Source organism: Scatophagus argus, chromosome 16 (genome assembly GCF_020382885.2).
Source record: "Scatophagus argus isolate fScaArg1 chromosome 16, fScaArg1.pri, whole genome shotgun sequence".
Taxonomy (NCBI): domain Eukaryota; kingdom Metazoa; phylum Chordata; class Actinopteri; family Scatophagidae; genus Scatophagus; species Scatophagus argus.
In genome coordinates this window covers 19,803,675-19,820,217 of record NC_058508.1, presented here as the reverse complement: position 1 = coordinate 19,820,217, position 16,543 = coordinate 19,803,675, and the positions used below count along the sequence as shown (strand labels likewise).

Below are 16,543 nucleotides of genomic sequence, written 5' to 3'. Positions count from 1 at the left end.
CGGTAGGAGGTCACAGTTAATTCAAACTTTACATATTTGCAAATAATAATAATAATAATAACATATTGTTGAAAGGTGAGATTGTTGGACAAGCAACATTTTTTCATTATATTTATAATTTATGTCAATGCCTCCAAATTAATGATGACAGAGCAGCACAAGGAAACAAAGAGGAAAACAGAAAAAAAGTGACTAAAGTAAATTAATGTGTTCTTCATAAAGTGTGCTGCTCATATGCTCAAAGACGCATGATTATTTTTCATTTTACTGCAGTCACTGAAAATAGTTTTGTTTTTTTATAAAGACAACATTTTGGTGTTAACATTTTGTGTGCTGTGTGAAGGTGATCGGCTTCAGGAATGAACCAGATGCTTTCCTGCTTGTGGTGGTCTGGTGTTACTTCGGAGACCCTCACCCCGTCACAGCTTCTTCAGGAAAATCCCAGATTCGAGAAGAGCATCGTTACTTTGTCGCAAAGTTAAAATAAGCCGTCCGAGCTGTGCACATTACAGGGTAAAAGCAGCATCGGTTGCTGAGGGTACAGAATACTTGTGTTTCACTCCGTGATATCGCAGTGGACATCACAAACCAAAAATAAAGTCAGCGAGTGGCCGCCGCAGGCAGATGGAGGAGGACAGAAGGAGGGAGGAGAGACAGTGTCCAGGAGTCCAAACAGCATCTATGTCCCAGATGTCCTTATTAGTCCACGTGGGACTGCAAACCTGCAGCGTGGTCCCTCAGCTATCGGGTTTACTTAATTCCAAGACTCCTGGGTCTATTTCTGATCTGCTGTAAGGTGATACGCATTCAGGCCATTCTGTCTCCTTCACTTTTGCCATCAGTTCATCCTTAGCCATCCCCTCTCTCTCCCCCCCTCGGCCTCTCAGCCTCACCCTTTCTCTCTCACCCTCCCTCTCCCACTTTTTATCCCCATCCAAACTTGAGGCTGTGGCTAAAGTTAGATTGGCCTGCGTGGGATATAAAAACCTCCTGAGATGGACGCATAACGCGGCTTCACACTGTCCTCTTCTTCTTCTTGATCATCCAAACCTCCATTCATACCGTCTCAAGATGGTGAGTACTGGGGTTCCCGCATCTCTGCGCTCTGCTGGTGGAAATATCAAACCAACCCTGTGGATTTAACTCGGTGCAGGTTTTTTTTGTTTTTTTGACAAAGCTTGAGAAAACGACATTAACAAAAAGATGGGAAGAGTTTATCATCACTTGCAGTAGATCAAGTGATTTCTGACATTTCTGGTGGATTTCTGCATACATGGCTGTGACTGGTGCTGCGTGGGTGCTAACATGTTGAGAAATCGATGCTCTTCAGATTGCATGCCAAAACATCTGCAGGGCCAAATTCAGAAAATCAATGACAAAAGTGATGTCTGATGTCATATTGGTAATCAGGACAAAAAAATGTCTTTACTAATCTGAGGATTGCGGTAAGGAGGTCTTGATCCCCAAGCTGGGGGTCAAGAAGTTGAGATGATGATGATTGATGAGATCAGAAATGAGAACAAAAACATATTGTTCTGCTGCAACAAAATTCATAAATATTTTTTTTTGTCATTTTTAATAGTCAGGGTTAAGGTTTCCCTTTCTGACTTCTGAATGAATGAATTGCATGAAACCAGTAGTTGCCAAGCGCTCAGCATCCGCCGTGAGCTTTAGCCAAAAGCTACCTGACTTGTGGATTTCCCTCCCGTGTTTGTCCTGCAGGCACCAAAGAAGGCCAAGAGGAGGCAGGCGGCAGGAGACAGCGGCTCCTCCAACGTGTTCTCCATGTTTGAGCAGAGCCAGATTCAGGAGTACAAAGAGGTGAGGTTTGTCTTCCCACAGAGCGACACTCCATCCCTACAGCAGCACCGTCTCCCCCCCTGCAGGAGCATCACTCACGGGATTCAGGGTGTCCTCTGCTTAGCTGACACATGCAGAGAAGCTCAGATTCTGAATTAAACACATAATTCAGGTTACATTTCTTGGAGACCAAAATTAGAGTTTGGTCAAGCAGCTCTCAGATCCATTTTCACAGCAGTTGCTATTTTGCCACCCACCCCCCTCGTCTTCTCCCCTGACAATTTAATAAGCACAGGAATGTCATTAGGAGGAGCTCTGAAATTTCTGACACCATCTGAAGCCCTCCACATTTTGCCCACCTTTGACCTCCCGCGCAGCTGCAGCTCAGACGTCTTCTGAAGGCTGGGAGGCCGAGGGGAACCACCGGACCACGAGTGGCGTATTTTCATGCATTAAATTTATTCACGTATTTTATGTTTTCAAAACTTAAGTGTTTACTGCTGTGTGTTCAGGGGCGCAACACAAAATTTTAGAGGCTTCTTCTGTAAGCCCATCCTGGCACCCGCAGCTTTTCCAGTTCCAGTATCTTTGTGGACCCTCCTCCTGCATACTCGTCCACCTTTTCACCTTTTTAGTCCTACACCCCCCATACGTGTGCTCACTCCCAGAACAACTTCTGAACGGGATTTTAGGAGCAAAGAAAGCAGAAGGAGAAAGTGTGAAAGTGAGGCGTTTAGGGCTCGTGTTTGGGTTCAGTAAGGTCGGGGAGATGGGATTTTATAAGGACGGGCTGCCAAGAGATTGGATAATGACGGCGACTGTGTTTTCAGTGCGTTGTCAAGGGATATGTGCTGCGGCCGGAGGAAACATGCCTCTCGCGTTAAGTGATACAGGCTTCTTGAGTGCCGATCGGGGAACGTACAACATGATGATTAGGGTGATCTTAGCACTTAGACAGCCGCCGGGAGGTGAAGTGTTTTATATCTGCTGGAACGAGGACAGTTTGGATAGGTGTGTGTGTGTGGCAGGGAGACGGCGTGATGTGCGAGGACGGTGCCTGAGGTCAAGTCCAAGTCTGAGGGGTTATCTTAAGTTTCACGGCGGTAAACTGCGCAGGGTGAGCAGATCAGACAGCTGCTCCCTAATGATACTTTCCCAGATTAACGTGTAAGAAAAGACTCTGGACCACCCTGTGCACCCCCCACATGTGGCTTAAGTCCACTGTGCCTTCTTCTTACGCGGTGTCCTCTAACATTTGTACCATGTCAAAGATCCACGGCAGCTGCCAATGGACAAACTGTTGACAGAAAAGGTGCCGGAAAGCGTGAAGATGTCTCACCCCGTCCAGTCACACAGCTTGCATGTCTTCTCCCAATCTGTCCAGATGTGTCTCCCTTCAAGTAGCAAACCTGCTTCCTCCTTCCTTCCAGGCTTTCACAATCATTGACCAGAACAGAGATGGTATCATCAGCAAAGACGACCTGAGGGACGTGCTGGCTTCAATGGGTGAGAGGCGGTGGGATAAATCTAAAGTGGTAAAAAAAAAACATGGCTGCGTGTTTCTCGTACTAATCCAAATCTCCGGGCCACGCAGGCCAGCTGAACGTGAAGAATGAGGAGCTGGAGGCCATGATCAAGGAGGCCAGCGGCCCCATCAACTTCACCGTCTTCCTCACCATGTTCGGAGAGAAGCTGAAGGGTGAGCATCTCATCTCCATCAACCGTCACCACATCACGCAGGCTGTCGCTTCACTTAAGCAACGCTTTGACTGATGGACGTTTACTCACAATTAAGTTGTTTTTTTTTTGTTTTGTTTTGTTTTGCTGCTCCCACCACTTTTGGTCCACATGAAGGTTAACGAGCTTCTTCCTCCTGTCCTCACCAGGTGCTGACCCCGAGGACGTTATTCTCAGCGCCTTCAAGGTCCTGGACCCCGAGGGTACAGGAAGCATCAAGAAGGAATTGTGAGCACTTAAAATAATAATTAAAAGAAAGGTTTTTTTTTTTAATTAAGGTGCTCACAGCATATATCTGAATAGGACGAATTCAGATTTGATGATGCCTAAAATGTGTGTGTTTGTCCTTTCCAGCCTCGAGGAGCTCCTGACCACTCAGTGCGACAGGTTCTCCAAGGACGAGGTAACATGTGACTCATTCGCTTTTATGACTTCATGCAACAGTCGTGGAAATATGGGCATTTTCAGTTGTTACAGATTAAATATATTTTACAAATGAAAGTAAAGAAACTAAACATTTCTGATTCTTATTCCATCAGGAAAACGTCAGTTTTTGACATTCCTTAAATGATTACACTTTCTGCTTGTACCGAACTTTTTTCTTTTTAGTCTTTGAGTAATGTGCTTTTATTAGTATTTAGTGCATACCTTTTTATCTCAAGTCTGTGGATACTGCCGGATCTTTGTGAATAAATAAACTATTAATCTATGCATGCATGTATTCGTTCGTTGTTTGAGAAGACTGAGAGATTAATAGGTATATGATTTGAGCAAAAGCTTATTGGCTATTAGTTTGCAAAACTTCCATTTTGTTAAAGAAGCCTCAAACTTTCCCAACTTTCTTTCGGGGCCAACAGACCAAAACGTATTCCTTGACGGAATATGAGTTGGTTGTACGTCTCCTGACGCGCTCGACTTTCCAACTGTCGTTTTCTCCCTCAGATTAAGAACATGTGGGCCGCCTTCCCCCCAGATGTTGCCGGCAACGTGGACTACAAAAACATCTGCTACGTCATCACACACGGAGAGGAGAAGGAGGAGTAAAGAGAAAAGCCAGAAGACACGAAAGACAACAATCCCTTTGCTTTTCTGCCCTCCCTGCTCTTTTCTTCCCTCCCCGCTCACCTCTTGTGTAAACCCATGTGCTCCCCCTCTCAGGTTCGAGCCAAACACCTGACACACCACGAGAGCGCCGATGCCCATGGGATGTCTGCGTTTGCTTATGGGGAACAGGGGTGATGCAACATCATTTCCATCCACAAGCTTCTCTCCAAAACCTTTCCTTTGCTTGCACGTGTCTTCTGTCCTCTCACCTCCACATCTCTGCCTGGCCTGTCACCGTCCGTCCCGTGTCCCTCTGCTCCCCTCAGTGTCTGAGGAGGACGCATATGTGCTGCAGGACCCGGGCGAGCGGGGTCGAAACAGAAGGACCTCATTCCAAATGTTGAAGACGTCCTCTTGGCTGAAACAGGTGGGAGGATGGAGACAATTTGCAAGTTAGGGAGAAGGAGGGGGGGAATAAAGTTGACTCCTTAAAGCGATGACAATTTTTTTCCCCCTTGAAGTGTAAAAAGACTTGAGGGGGAGGAGGGAAAAGGCTGAAAGAAAACACTCACATCTTCGGTTTGTTTCCCTTCGCTCCCTCCTGCATCCTGTAAATCATCTTTTTTTTCCATGAGCTGTCTCTTCCTCACCTTTCCTCTGTAATGAATAAAAGGGACAAACTGTGAATAAAATCTCTTTCCTTTTGTACAATAGTGTCTATGTTCAGTTGGCTCTCTGGGACAGGGTTCAAGGGAAGAAATGGGTCTGGTGAAACAATTAGAAAATCCCTCATGAGTGCACATGCAGTGACCTCTAGTGGTGCATCTTCACTCCTGCATGTGCAAACAGGAGCCTGAAGGTAAACCTAATCCATACAGATCAGAACCAACTGCTGCACTAAATAAATTACCAAACCACTTCAATTACAGCAGCCGACCCTCCCTGGTAAGAAATAAATAAATATTGGTTATTTAAATTTATTTAGACCAACAATGAAGTTCCATAAGCAGACATGATCTCATATATCGTTTGAATTTTTCTTCTAACTGCAAACAGGATATACTCCACATTTCAAAAGACAAGCACCACAAAAGACAAAAACACCATAATGATTTAATATATTATGGTTTATTACTCATCACAAATGTCATTATCATCATCAATTAAATACATCAGTTGTAGATCTGAAGGAATGAATTCAATTAGCTATGATTTTACTTCACTTTCGCCAGAGAGAGAGAGAGAGTGACTTGTAAACTTAAAAACACGAAAGACATAACGGCACGGGGAGAAAAACAGCCGAGACGCTTCTTTTAAATATTTGCATCAGTACAGTCATTCCCAATCAAACGAAATCAAGGACGACGATTTTAAGGATCGATGTAGAAATGCACAAAAGGACCTGCAGCAACGGATCTCTCGATTCGTCCTCAGTGCTGCAGAGGTTAAGTGCTGATTCCATGGGGGGACGCCGCAAGGTAGCGACAGATCGATTTGATCTTCACGACATCCCGAGCCCTCTGAACAAAGACAAATGACGTTATCGTCAAGAGCTGCGAGGACGTATTGCTGAGAAAACATCCAAGTCCGCGGGCCTGACAGCGTGCTCAGAAAACGACCTTCTGAAGCACAAACTCGGTTATCTGATGGTGACGATCCGTGCTGCCGCCGCCACGCACTTCCAACAGTCACAACGGAGGATGGTTTGCATAGATGTGTTCAGTTTATCCTCACTAACACTACACTAGTCTGGAGTCCAAACAGAGGTGGCAGGAAGTGTGCGATACTCATGTATGGACCTGGAATAAGTCAAAAACAAGAAGCACGGAGGACACGTCGGCTACAGTCACATGAAAGTCCCTCTGATCCTCAGCTGCAAAAACAGTACAGTTAAAGAGCATCTATGTTTTAATTAGTCATCAAATGGTTTTACGCTAACTACCTGCCACTATTCATCGTATACTGATGGGGTTCAGTGCAGTTTAATGTATGCATAAATATTTTACAGTACAGAACACTGAGTGTAAATAGGTAGGGAGTTAGTTCATAAGTTAATATGAATGTTACAACACAACTGGGTGAGACAGACATACTTAAGATCTCAAATTAACTATTCAAATCCCATAAATCACCTCATAGTATATTATTATACAGTACAATTAAGACCTTCAGCTCCCAAAACTTCTGTCTGAGTCACTCATCTCGCTTTTTTTTATTATGTTTTTATTATTTTTTTTGCTCCACTGGATGCCCATTTTCCTACTCAAGTCTGTCTAACACTGCACTTCAGTAACCCGGAGAATCGTGAACCTAGAGCTGACCGAACCAACGATGACGGTAAATTTAAATAATAGCAAAGACATGCATTGAATTTGCTGTGTAAAAGCAGAGGACTGCAAAGCGTGCAAAGGAAAAAACTAAAATTAAAAACAAACTCGTACATGATCCCCCTGCAACTACACTGTGTGTAGCCAGCCATCGTTCCAGTCAACCAGGTGTCTCTTACTCACATAGAAAAATAGTCAGATCCAAAATAATAAGAATTCATAATATACTATATTTGATTAAATTAACCACTTTGTACATAAATACATAAGAGCCCGAAGGTCTAAGATCAGAGGTTAATGTTTCATTGGCACACCTGGCACTTCCAGTCAAGTGGCTTCCTATAGGCTCCCACGGGGCCCACATTTCAAACGAAAACCGGCCCGTCGGGACTCTTTGTCTCCTACGTCACTACACTATCGGAGTGGTCGACTTCAGCGGTGCTTTGTGACAAAATCACAAGTGCAAAAATCATCCTTCATTCTCTTAAGATACTTGAAATCACATTCTAATGGGTTAATCTTGCCCATACTGAAATTTGGCTAAATAAAAACACACGTGTAGGATTTTGCTCGTCAAAAGCAAAACAAAACTAATTTTTTGCAGGTATGACCGGTTTGTCGACCTCACCTGCCTGAAATACAAACAATAAAAAGCTCTCATCATAAAACGGCGCCTGGTTGTGTTTCTAACCTCTTTTCGTCTGTGGACGTTCCTGCCATTTTCGCCCCCATCATATTAATCCCAGTGACAGAAGAATATGTGGAGAACCACAACACGAATCAATGATAGTTTGTGACTCTAGAGGATTTTTTGAAAACAAAAGAAAAAAGCAGGCAGAATGAGAACACGGAGAGCGCACGTAGAACAGCAAGACGTTTCACTAGACTACTAAGGCACACACTCACTCACAACATTTAACATGACAATAAATACATCCTCAACAACACGACGAGCATTTCTGCCTTCAGTGCCTGCGTTTGAGACGATTTCGTAGGTGTTTTTCTTTTTAGTTTGGTTCCAGGCATCCAGTTAACCACAGGTGAGAACTAATGGGAGAACTTACGGAGCGCTAACGGGATGCTACGCACTGTAGGTAGACTCTTTATTTACAGACTCTATGGCACCATAACGTCATCTGCAAACCTTCAGTCCGATAATCCCTTGAGCTGAAAGTTTCTCTAACCACTGCCATCAACCCCATTAAAATAATAAAAATAAAAGGACAAAAAATTAAAAAACTAAAAAGAGATAATGACTGAAATTATTCACAGTCCATGCTCCAGTTGAAAAAAGGATATTTGTCCCATCTTACTAAAACTCGGTGAAAAAGAAAACACTGAGTGAGGGGCAAAAATCCCCCCCGAGGTGCTATTAAAACCGGGATCCAGTTTTCTCCACTATAGTCCTGGGACTATATTCAGTCTTTGAAATGATGCAGGAAGCCATCCCATTTTTTTTTATTAATCACTCTTTCTGTTTCTGGGGGTCTTTTGTTCCCCTAACCTCTTTTTTTTGTTTGTTTTTGTTGTTCAGTGTCCCTTTTCATTATCCTAGAATGACGGGTGGGAAAACTAGGCCGAATCTCTCGCCGCTGTAGCTCCATTTTTGTCCTCAGCTTCTCCTCCCCCTTTGTCCTTTTTCTTCCCCCCTTTCTTCTTCTCCTTTTCCAGCCTCTCTTTCTCCTTCTTGAGCCTCTCCTTTTCAGCCTTTTCCTTTTCTTTCTTTTCTCTGAGCTTTTTCTTCTCATCTTCCTTTTCCTTCCTCTTGTCTTCTTTGCTCTTCTTCTTCTTCTTTCCCTCTTCCTCTCCTGTTGTGGCATCAGCTGCGGGCGAAGCCTCCGTTTTTGAATCGGGACACGGCAGCAGAGGGGAGTTGTTCGCGGTCGGAGACGGGATAGTGGGAGTAATTTGCTCGGAGACGATCTTAGGGGACAGGGCGAGAGTGCTGGCTGGTGGTGCTGTGCTTTGCGTCGGGGCCGAAGCAGCAGGCTGACCCTGCACCGAGGCGCCTTCTGAGGCCTGAGCGGGCTCACTTGAGGAGCTACCCGCAGCCCCAATTAGGGGGCTCTGAACATGTGGTGTCGGGGCCTTCTGAGCTCCCCCCGGAGGAATGGGTGGTTTATGGCTGGGGCCTCGTGCTGGGCTTGATGTCACTGCAGGTGGGAAGTGATGCGACAGGCCCTCCATTCCTGATGGCCCTGAGAATGAGCCCTTCTTTGTCTGGGAGTGGAAAGGAGCCTTGGACTTCCGGAAGCCAGGGAGTGAGAGGAGGCTGGAAGAAGCCCTGAGGGGTCCTGGCGGAGGGATCGGACTTCCCAGGAAAGAGAAGCTGCCGCCGGAACTGATGGCAGCGGCACGGCGTTTGTACTCGTAGATGGCCCTGGTGCCGTGGAGGCGACGGCCTGGCTGGTGGGTCAGCTCCCCTCTGGACTCCCTCCACTTCCTCACCTGTATGCTGCACTCCCTCTCTATGAGCGCCTCCGTCACTGGCAGCGTGATAACCTGGACGACACATGAAACAAGGACAAGACAGACAGAGGAAGTGAAGACAACTAGACTTGGCGCTACAGGACAAAGTGACTCATAACTGGTGTCACTGAGTAAAAACAGAAGCAGGCTTTTGTCTGTGAAGCCAAAGGCAGAGACCCACCTCCTGTACCAATAAGTCCTCTCTGATAGTGTCGGGCGAGATGTTCCTTAGACGCTCCATGGTTTCATACATGCCCTGCAGTTCCCGAAGTTTATCCACAGAACCGAGCATCTGTTTCAATAGCACCAGGCCCACGCGAAACACTATCTTCACCCCTACAAGCAGAGACTTAAGTCAGGTGTCTGTCAAACCACAGGGCAAAAAATGAAACGGAGTTCTTAAAACTGCCAAAAACTTAGTCTGAAAATTTAGGACAGAAAAAGAACAGATCCCATTTCCTCTTAGATCTTTATATGTCATCACCAACTGGAGGAACAAGTCAGGAAAACAGTTCAGTTACAACCAGACAAGAGCAGACAAGACAGCAGGCTGAACCAAACGGATTTGGACGCTACCTTCACAGAAGAACATGTCCCACACACGCAGCACACAGGCCCATGGTAAGGTGCGGGAGAAGACACACATGAACCACTCAGTCATGTAGAGAATCGGGTCAATCTTAAACTTCTTCAGATGACGGTACGCCATTGGACAAGTGCGCCGCAACAGGGAGAAGAAGATCTCGCCATCCAGCTGGATCGCTTCCTAAAAGAACGGAACGATGAGACGGTAAAGCTGAGAAAGCTGACTTAATGGTCTGAGAAAGAGAGACACAAGACAGCGCATTCACTCACCAGCCCAGCACTGTAGTAGCCGGGAAGGTACTTCTCACATATCTGGACGAGGCACCAAAAAGCTTGCTGTGAAACAAACAAATTGCGACAGCTGAGATGAGTTTAAACGTCGTGAGTTGAAACATAAATTGCATGAATTCCAATTTTTCATTCCTGCTTCTTTTTGGGGTTCTTTTGAACATGTATGAACTAAATATCTCCTCAATCTTTCTTCTTCTTCCCTTATGTGTTGTGCATAAAGTGATACGTTAAACAGAAAACAGCCGCAACTGAAACTGTGACAACACTTTCACCAGATAAAGACGTGCTTTGTTTGCTGCCACCACAAATCGACTGTCCCAGTGTTGTTATAAAAATATCACACAGCTACTTAAATATCACCACATCACAACAACAAAACACCCCCACAGGGACACCTACAGGCATGAACCCACTTAAACAGGGGACTGAATGAACTCAAACAGCCAGTGCAGGTAGGAGAAGGTCTGTCCTTGTGTTTAGCCAACGTTGCAACGGTAACTCGAGTCCTGTCTGTATTGCACACATTTCATATCTGCAGGACACCTTGTCAGTAGTTTCAGCTGTGTCACCAGTCTGCTTTCTGCTATTTTTAATTTAGCAAGTAAGCCCAATAAGGTGAGAACCAAGAATCTTTTATTTAGTGTATCAGATGAGGAGAGACAATCATACTGAAATAAAAACATGTGCACAGTGGGCATTTGACCTACGACACAGTCAGGACTCATGTGTATGAGGTATTCATTACTGTCTGCTAATTAGAGTGTCTTGGTGGTGCCAGAATTTCACTGTAACTCAATTTAATATTCATGATGCTTTGTAAAGCAGACAGTTTGGTAAATCACTGCAGAACCGACACTGATGAACCATTTCCATTTCCCACACAGTGAGAACCGGCACCCGCAGTGGCTCTGACCCCTCACCTCAGCAGGCATATGCATGAGCAGCACAGCAGCCACTGGAGCCTGGGCCTGGCAGTAACCCTCATCAGGTCGGTAGATGGTGTAGGCCTTCAGGATCCGGTACAGATCCTGTTGCCTGGAGGAGCAAACAACAAAATTATTCAGTGGCCAAATACTCTTTGACTCATGCAGGGGAAAAGACACATCAAGCTAACAGGAATCTGGTGAAAAATCAGTCCATAGTTTATAAAATTCTCAGAAAATATTCAGAATTAAAAAAATATCTTGAAACTATAGCAATTTATATGTATTGGGAGTTAATATTTTTTATTAATTTCTACTTTTGCGGTTACATTATAAAAAAAATAAAAATCTGAGAACAACAGTCAGTGTGCAGGTTGTACTCCTGTCGAGCATGTGTGTTTACTCTGATGTAAAACTGATCGTGTGTGTGAGACTTTGTTTTTTTATACCCGTGGCCACCGCGAGCAGCAAACATCTCATGGAAGGGAAACTGTCTGTGGAGATCCTTCTCTATAATGTCCAGCCATTTGGCTTCTCCCTGCTCCCTCTCCAGCTCCTGCACAAGTTTTAGAAAAATTCACATTAATTCGTGGAGTATGTTTCAAAATCGGTCGTCAAAGTGGATTAGCCTTCACAGTCCTTCATGAAACCACATTTCTGAGTCTTCTTCAGGCGACACAAACAATACTAAGCCGGGTGCTGGGACCCAGGTCCAGCCGAGGCCAGACCCCCCACAGAGGCAGGGGCCTGACAGGCGGGATTACTGGTCCTGATAAGAAGCTTACAACTCACTAAGTCTGTGCTTGCGCCCCTCCAGCACCCCTGGAGCTGAAATTAGCCTACTGAGCCACAACTCCTCATTGCAATGGTCCCCACAGAGCCGGTAGGGACTACATGGTGGTTCCCCTAACTTTCGAACACAGATTTGAAGTGTAAAGGATCTTACTGAATTTATATGTTTCTATAAAAGTGTATATGCAGAAGTCTGCACAAAAAAGAAGGAAAAAAAGGAAGCATTTTCAGGATTTTGAGAACCTTAAAAAAGGTTTTAGTAACATTAGTGATGTTGACTACATAGCTAACAGAAGGAAATGTGCCTAAAATGACATCAACCTCCTTAAGATCCTCATGTCTGCAAGTAAGATGAATGTCATCAAATGTATATGTCACAGAAAGGATGACTTGCTTCCTGTGAGTGATGCCGGATCGCTGCTGTCAGGAAAAGAAAACTAAAAACTAGGAGTTTTTTGTTTTTGTTTTTTTTTTGTCTTAAATAGTGTGGATAACTCTTCCTGAGCCCACACACAATGAAGAGTAAGTGTCAACAATGAAGTGACAACCCACATGTCATACTGTTGTTATACCACACTCTGCTGAAACAAACAAACGTCACAGTGATACCTCAAATTTTCCAGGGTTTGCTTGTAGGAGCTCCTGGCTGTTGGACAGCAACTGCCAAGCTCTGGCTCTTAGAGAAGATGGAATCCCCTTCCTGCAGCGCAACTTCACCTGTAATGCACAAACAAACCAACACACACACACAGGGATTAGCTTTAGCATAATCTCAAGTATAGCCAGTGAAGTATATCAAAAACACATCTGACAGGCTACCTTCTGGAAGCGATGTTTAATCCACTTATCCCAGTGGTGGAACATGTCAAGCCATTTTACCTCCCTCTGTCTGGCCACTTCAACTCGGACGTCCTTTTCACTGTAAAAGGAAGTAATATAAAATGACTCCATAATTGGCAAAAGTGGGAAGTAACTTTTTTCTTTTGTAGTCCTAAATACCTACTCTGATATGTTAAAGAGGTTTGTAACTCTAATGTAATAGCACAGATGAACAGCCGCACTTTCATTTTGTACATTCATTTGTACGACATTCTGCCGAATTGCTCAGATACAAGACATCCTTAACACTGACCACGGCGCACTGCCACTACTGGTGGTAAATGAATAACACTTTAATTATTCAACAGTCTGAGAGCAATTAGCTCATCAGAAAAGTAGAAGCAAATGTGACAAAAAAAAACAAGAGAGAGAGAGGAAGAGAGCAGATGGGTGTGATGGGTGATACCGCAGAGACACACACAGTCAGTACAAACTGAGTCACAAAAACGCTCTCAGCATTATCTGAGTCAGACCACAAGGAGATAGAGGATGGACAGATATGTTTAGAGAAGGAGAAGAGGACAGGAAAGAGAGGGTGAGATCGAGAAAAGAGGAAGAGCTGTTTGGAGCAAACGCACGACAGAATGAATGACACGTTGGGGGGAAGGTAAAGTGGCTGATTGAAAGGAAGATAGACAGACAGGATTTGCATTTATCTGAGTAATCCAATTCGCCAGTCAGAATCTAATGATGTCTCCAAATGCAAATGGGGAAATGTCTGCATGAAATCTTGTGTTAAAAAAGGGAGGGGAAAAAAGGGAAGAGTCTTTATCCCCCCCCCCCATACTGAATGTGTTTCTAATTTCAGAACAACTCAGAGTGATGTCACAAAGCTAAAATAATCAATATCAGGCACAGTATCCCAGAAGTGTGAGCCCTTAGCTTTCGTCCTCATACTTACCCACTTTCACTGTACTGACTCCCACCTAGGAAGCCATATTTATCAGTCCGTCTGACAGCCATGCCGTTGATCTCGGAGTCTGATCCCACAGAGCTGCCATCCTCTCCCAGCCCAGATAAAGACTCCAGCGTTCCTGACATCAGGCTGGCTGACTCCAGATAGCTGAGGGTGTCAGGGGCCGGCCGGGGGTTGGGCAGCGGGAAAACAGAGACTGGCTCGTGGATCATTGGGACAGTAGGGCTGGGATGTTCAGCTCTGGTGGGGGTGGTGGGCAGTTCAGCTTTCTGTTCTTCACTGGGAGTATCAGGCTTTGGGGAGAGGGGAGGAGGCTGACTTTGAGGGTTTTGTGCTTGTTGAGGTGGCTGAGGTTTCTCCTCCTCAGATGCTGCTGCTGCTGCTGTTTCGGGAGGAGCAGGTGTGGGACTGGAAGTAACAGTGGCTTGGGCTTGGCCTGCTGTAAACTGACCATCATCCATGACTGGATGTGGACTGTGGGTGACATGTACATTGGGGTAAAGATTAGGACCAGGATTGAGCTCGGGAGAGGGGGATGCCTGCTGTCTTGACAGTACTGGAGTCTCTGTTTCAGTATTTAAGGGCCCTGCAGCTGCTGGGTCACCAGTCGTCGTCTCCTGCTTAACAACAAGAGTTCCAGTCTCTGCATCTTTACCTGCTGATTCCTCTCTCTGTGGAGCAGGGTCTTGTCCTGGTAATGTGGGGGGGGTCTCAGCAGTGAGCTCAGGGGGACTCGATGGTGAGCAGGGATTCAAGGATGAACCTCCCAACTGTGCTGCAGCAGACTTTCCAGTCAACGCTTTGTCATTGTAGAGGGAAGACTTGGGCACCGGTATCTGCCTGGCTGACTCTGGAATGGGGATGTTGGGATCAGGGAGTGCTGATGAGGACGGAGGGATGGATGGAGCTGTGTGAGGCTCACCCAGTGCAGGAGGTGATGGGGACAGGGTGGAAAGCTCAGCCATGGTTCCACTCTGATCTCTCCTTTGCAAACAGAAAGAAAAGAGCGAAGGTGAGGTTTCTTCTGCCAAAGACCAGTTATCAGCTCAGTCATAACTGGTGGAAGACACAAAGGGTGCAGCTGTCTGGGTCATAAACAAATGCTGCAACGCACTTATGATGGCTAGAGATGCAATCTGCTCAGCAATAAATCATGACCCCAGCAACTTTAAAAGCTTGACATGAAGGATGAGTAATTTGTTAAAGTCACTTTCTATAACGTACAAGAACAGAGAATTGGATCCGAAAAGTAACCACATAAGTGAACTATATGTCGAAATCGAGGAAAGTCTTTAGAGACAGTTTCTATAGTTGCACAACCTTATATAGTTTTTATAAACCTAAACCAGTTTCAGCCTTAATTAGTTTTGCTTGTAACTAAAATTTGACATTCGGTATATTAGGTCTGCTAATATTAATGTTTACAGCAATCGATGTTTCAAACTTTGTTTCCACTTTTGCTACACATAAGTCTGTATCGAACAGTTAAATAACTTAGCGAAAGTATAAATGCGTAATCCAACAAGTAATTCAGAAAATCACATGGAGGGATGCTGCTCGCAGCAGAGCTCGCTCTAAAAGTATCAAAACGCTTTTCCAGACTATGATTCCGCTTCGCCACGATTTTACTGTATCAGCGGCGCAGACCGAGCTGCAAAATGACATTACTGTTGTCAAAGTTTGGTCCGCAGATGTACCAGCGCACAGGCATTCAGCGTTATCAACAAAGCGACCCAGACGACCACAGTGATTCAGTTCTTTGCTGACGAAGCAGGTTAATATACAGTATGTAGTGATGGTTAGAGCCAGCTACCGGGTGACGCTACATGCTAGCAGCTAACAACATCAGCCACTTTGTTGTCATATCCTCCCTAGAGGCCTCACTCGAAGTGACTCTACTTCCCGATTCAAAACAAGAGCGATGGTTTACTAATAGCGAACAGTCAACACCCTGTTTGACCGTCTGCCAGGCCGTGGCCGATTCAGCGTCCACGGCCTTGTCCACCCCGCTGCCCCGGTCAACTTAAACTCTGCAGCTGAACTCACCCACAACCGGCGTGTCACTGTAATCCGTCCGCCTGGATAGCCAGGGGGTTGCTATCCGCACGTCCCCCCGCCACAGCTCCGGTTCCACAACCTCCTCCGTAAAATGAAAAAAAAACGCGAAGAAAGGGAGACCGGGACAGGAACCGCTGAACTAGGCGAGGACCTGGAAGAGCAAACGTCCTGCAATCGACGAGCTAGTTAGCTAAGTTACCAGCTAGCTACGTTAGCTTATTTTAGCTTAATGTAACAACTAGCATTAGCGCTGATGGTCTGTTAGCCTGGCTAGCTCGCTGACTATGTCGCTTACATCCCACAGACATGCGGACTTGCTGCGACCATTCTCGCCCAGTTCAATCGGTCAAATCGCAGTTTTCATTCCGAGACAAAAAAGGTCTTTCTTTGTTTGATTTATCCAAGCACCGCAGCGGGGGCACATCCAACACCCGCAGCCCGCATTTCCTACTGACAGCTGCGTGCGTATCCTCGTCAAAGTCGTCGGGCACCCGCACGCACCCGCACGGGAGCCTCCCTTCCACAGCATCAACACGCTATTGTACACTAAAAATGCGTCATGTATTATACATTAATGCTTCTCGACATTTTGTTTTGGCTCAGAATTGATTTCATCCTACCACAATCCATTACACCGTCTCTATTACTCTAAGATGTTTGTTTGTTTGTACTTTTTAGAAGAAGTTACAGAGAAGTAGCGAACAAATAAACTAATTAAAAAC

The 16,543-nt window shown here is 45.3% G+C and overlaps 2 protein-coding genes across 2 annotated transcripts; one reads left to right on the top strand and one right to left on the bottom strand.

Moving 5' to 3' along the window:
* Positions 1-922: 922 nt before the first annotated feature.
* On the top strand, positions 923-5,289 carry mylpfa (myosin light chain, phosphorylatable, fast skeletal muscle a). The gene is made up of 7 exons (XM_046414388.1): positions 923-1,074; positions 1,723-1,821; positions 3,231-3,306; positions 3,395-3,499; positions 3,687-3,765; positions 3,892-3,940; positions 4,480-5,289. The coding sequence occupies exons 1-7, from the start codon at positions 1,072-1,074 to the stop codon at positions 4,579-4,581; spliced, it is 513 nt and encodes a 170-aa protein (XP_046270344.1). The 5' UTR covers positions 923-1,071; the 3' UTR covers positions 4,582-5,289.
* Positions 5,290-5,689: 400 nt separating this feature from the next.
* LOC124072745 (TBC1 domain family member 10A-like) lies at positions 5,690-16,314 on the bottom strand. The gene is made up of 10 exons (XM_046414386.1): positions 15,810-16,314; positions 13,749-14,747; positions 12,788-12,887; positions 12,578-12,685; positions 11,626-11,732; positions 11,174-11,288; positions 10,233-10,298; positions 9,954-10,143; positions 9,559-9,713; positions 5,690-9,410 (listed from the first exon to the last, which is right to left on the bottom strand). Exons 2-10 carry the CDS (start codon positions 14,726-14,728, stop codon positions 8,481-8,483), a joined length of 2,751 nt encoding a protein of 916 aa, XP_046270342.1. The 5' UTR covers positions 14,729-14,747; positions 15,810-16,314; the 3' UTR covers positions 5,690-8,480.
* Positions 16,315-16,543: the final 229 nt, after the last annotated feature.

What these genes read in the sequence shown, in the direction of transcription:
- mylpfa (XM_046414388.1), top strand. An exon ending in GGAAGCATCAAGAAGGAATT is followed by an intron (nt 3,766 to 3,891) that starts GTGAGCACTTAA and finishes TGTCCTTTCCAG; the next exon opens with CCTCGAGGAGCTCCTGACCA. An exon ending in ACAGGTTCTCCAAGGACGAG is followed by an intron (nt 3,941 to 4,479) that starts GTAACATGTGAC and finishes TTTCTCCCTCAG; the next exon opens with ATTAAGAACATGTGGGCCGC.
- LOC124072745 (XM_046414386.1), bottom strand. Translation starts at nt 14,728, where the DNA reads ATGGCTGAGCTTTCCACCCTGTCCCCATCACCTCCTGCACTGGGTGAG. An exon ending in AGTCAGTACAGTGAAAGTGG is followed by an intron (nt 12,888 to 13,748) that starts GTAAGTATGAGG and finishes TTCCTTTTACAG; the next exon opens with TGAAAAGGACGTCCGAGTTG. An exon ending in TCATGCATATGCCTGCTGAG is followed by an intron (nt 10,299 to 11,173) that starts GTGAGGGGTCAG and finishes TTTGTTTCACAG; the next exon opens with CAAGCTTTTTGGTGCCTCGT.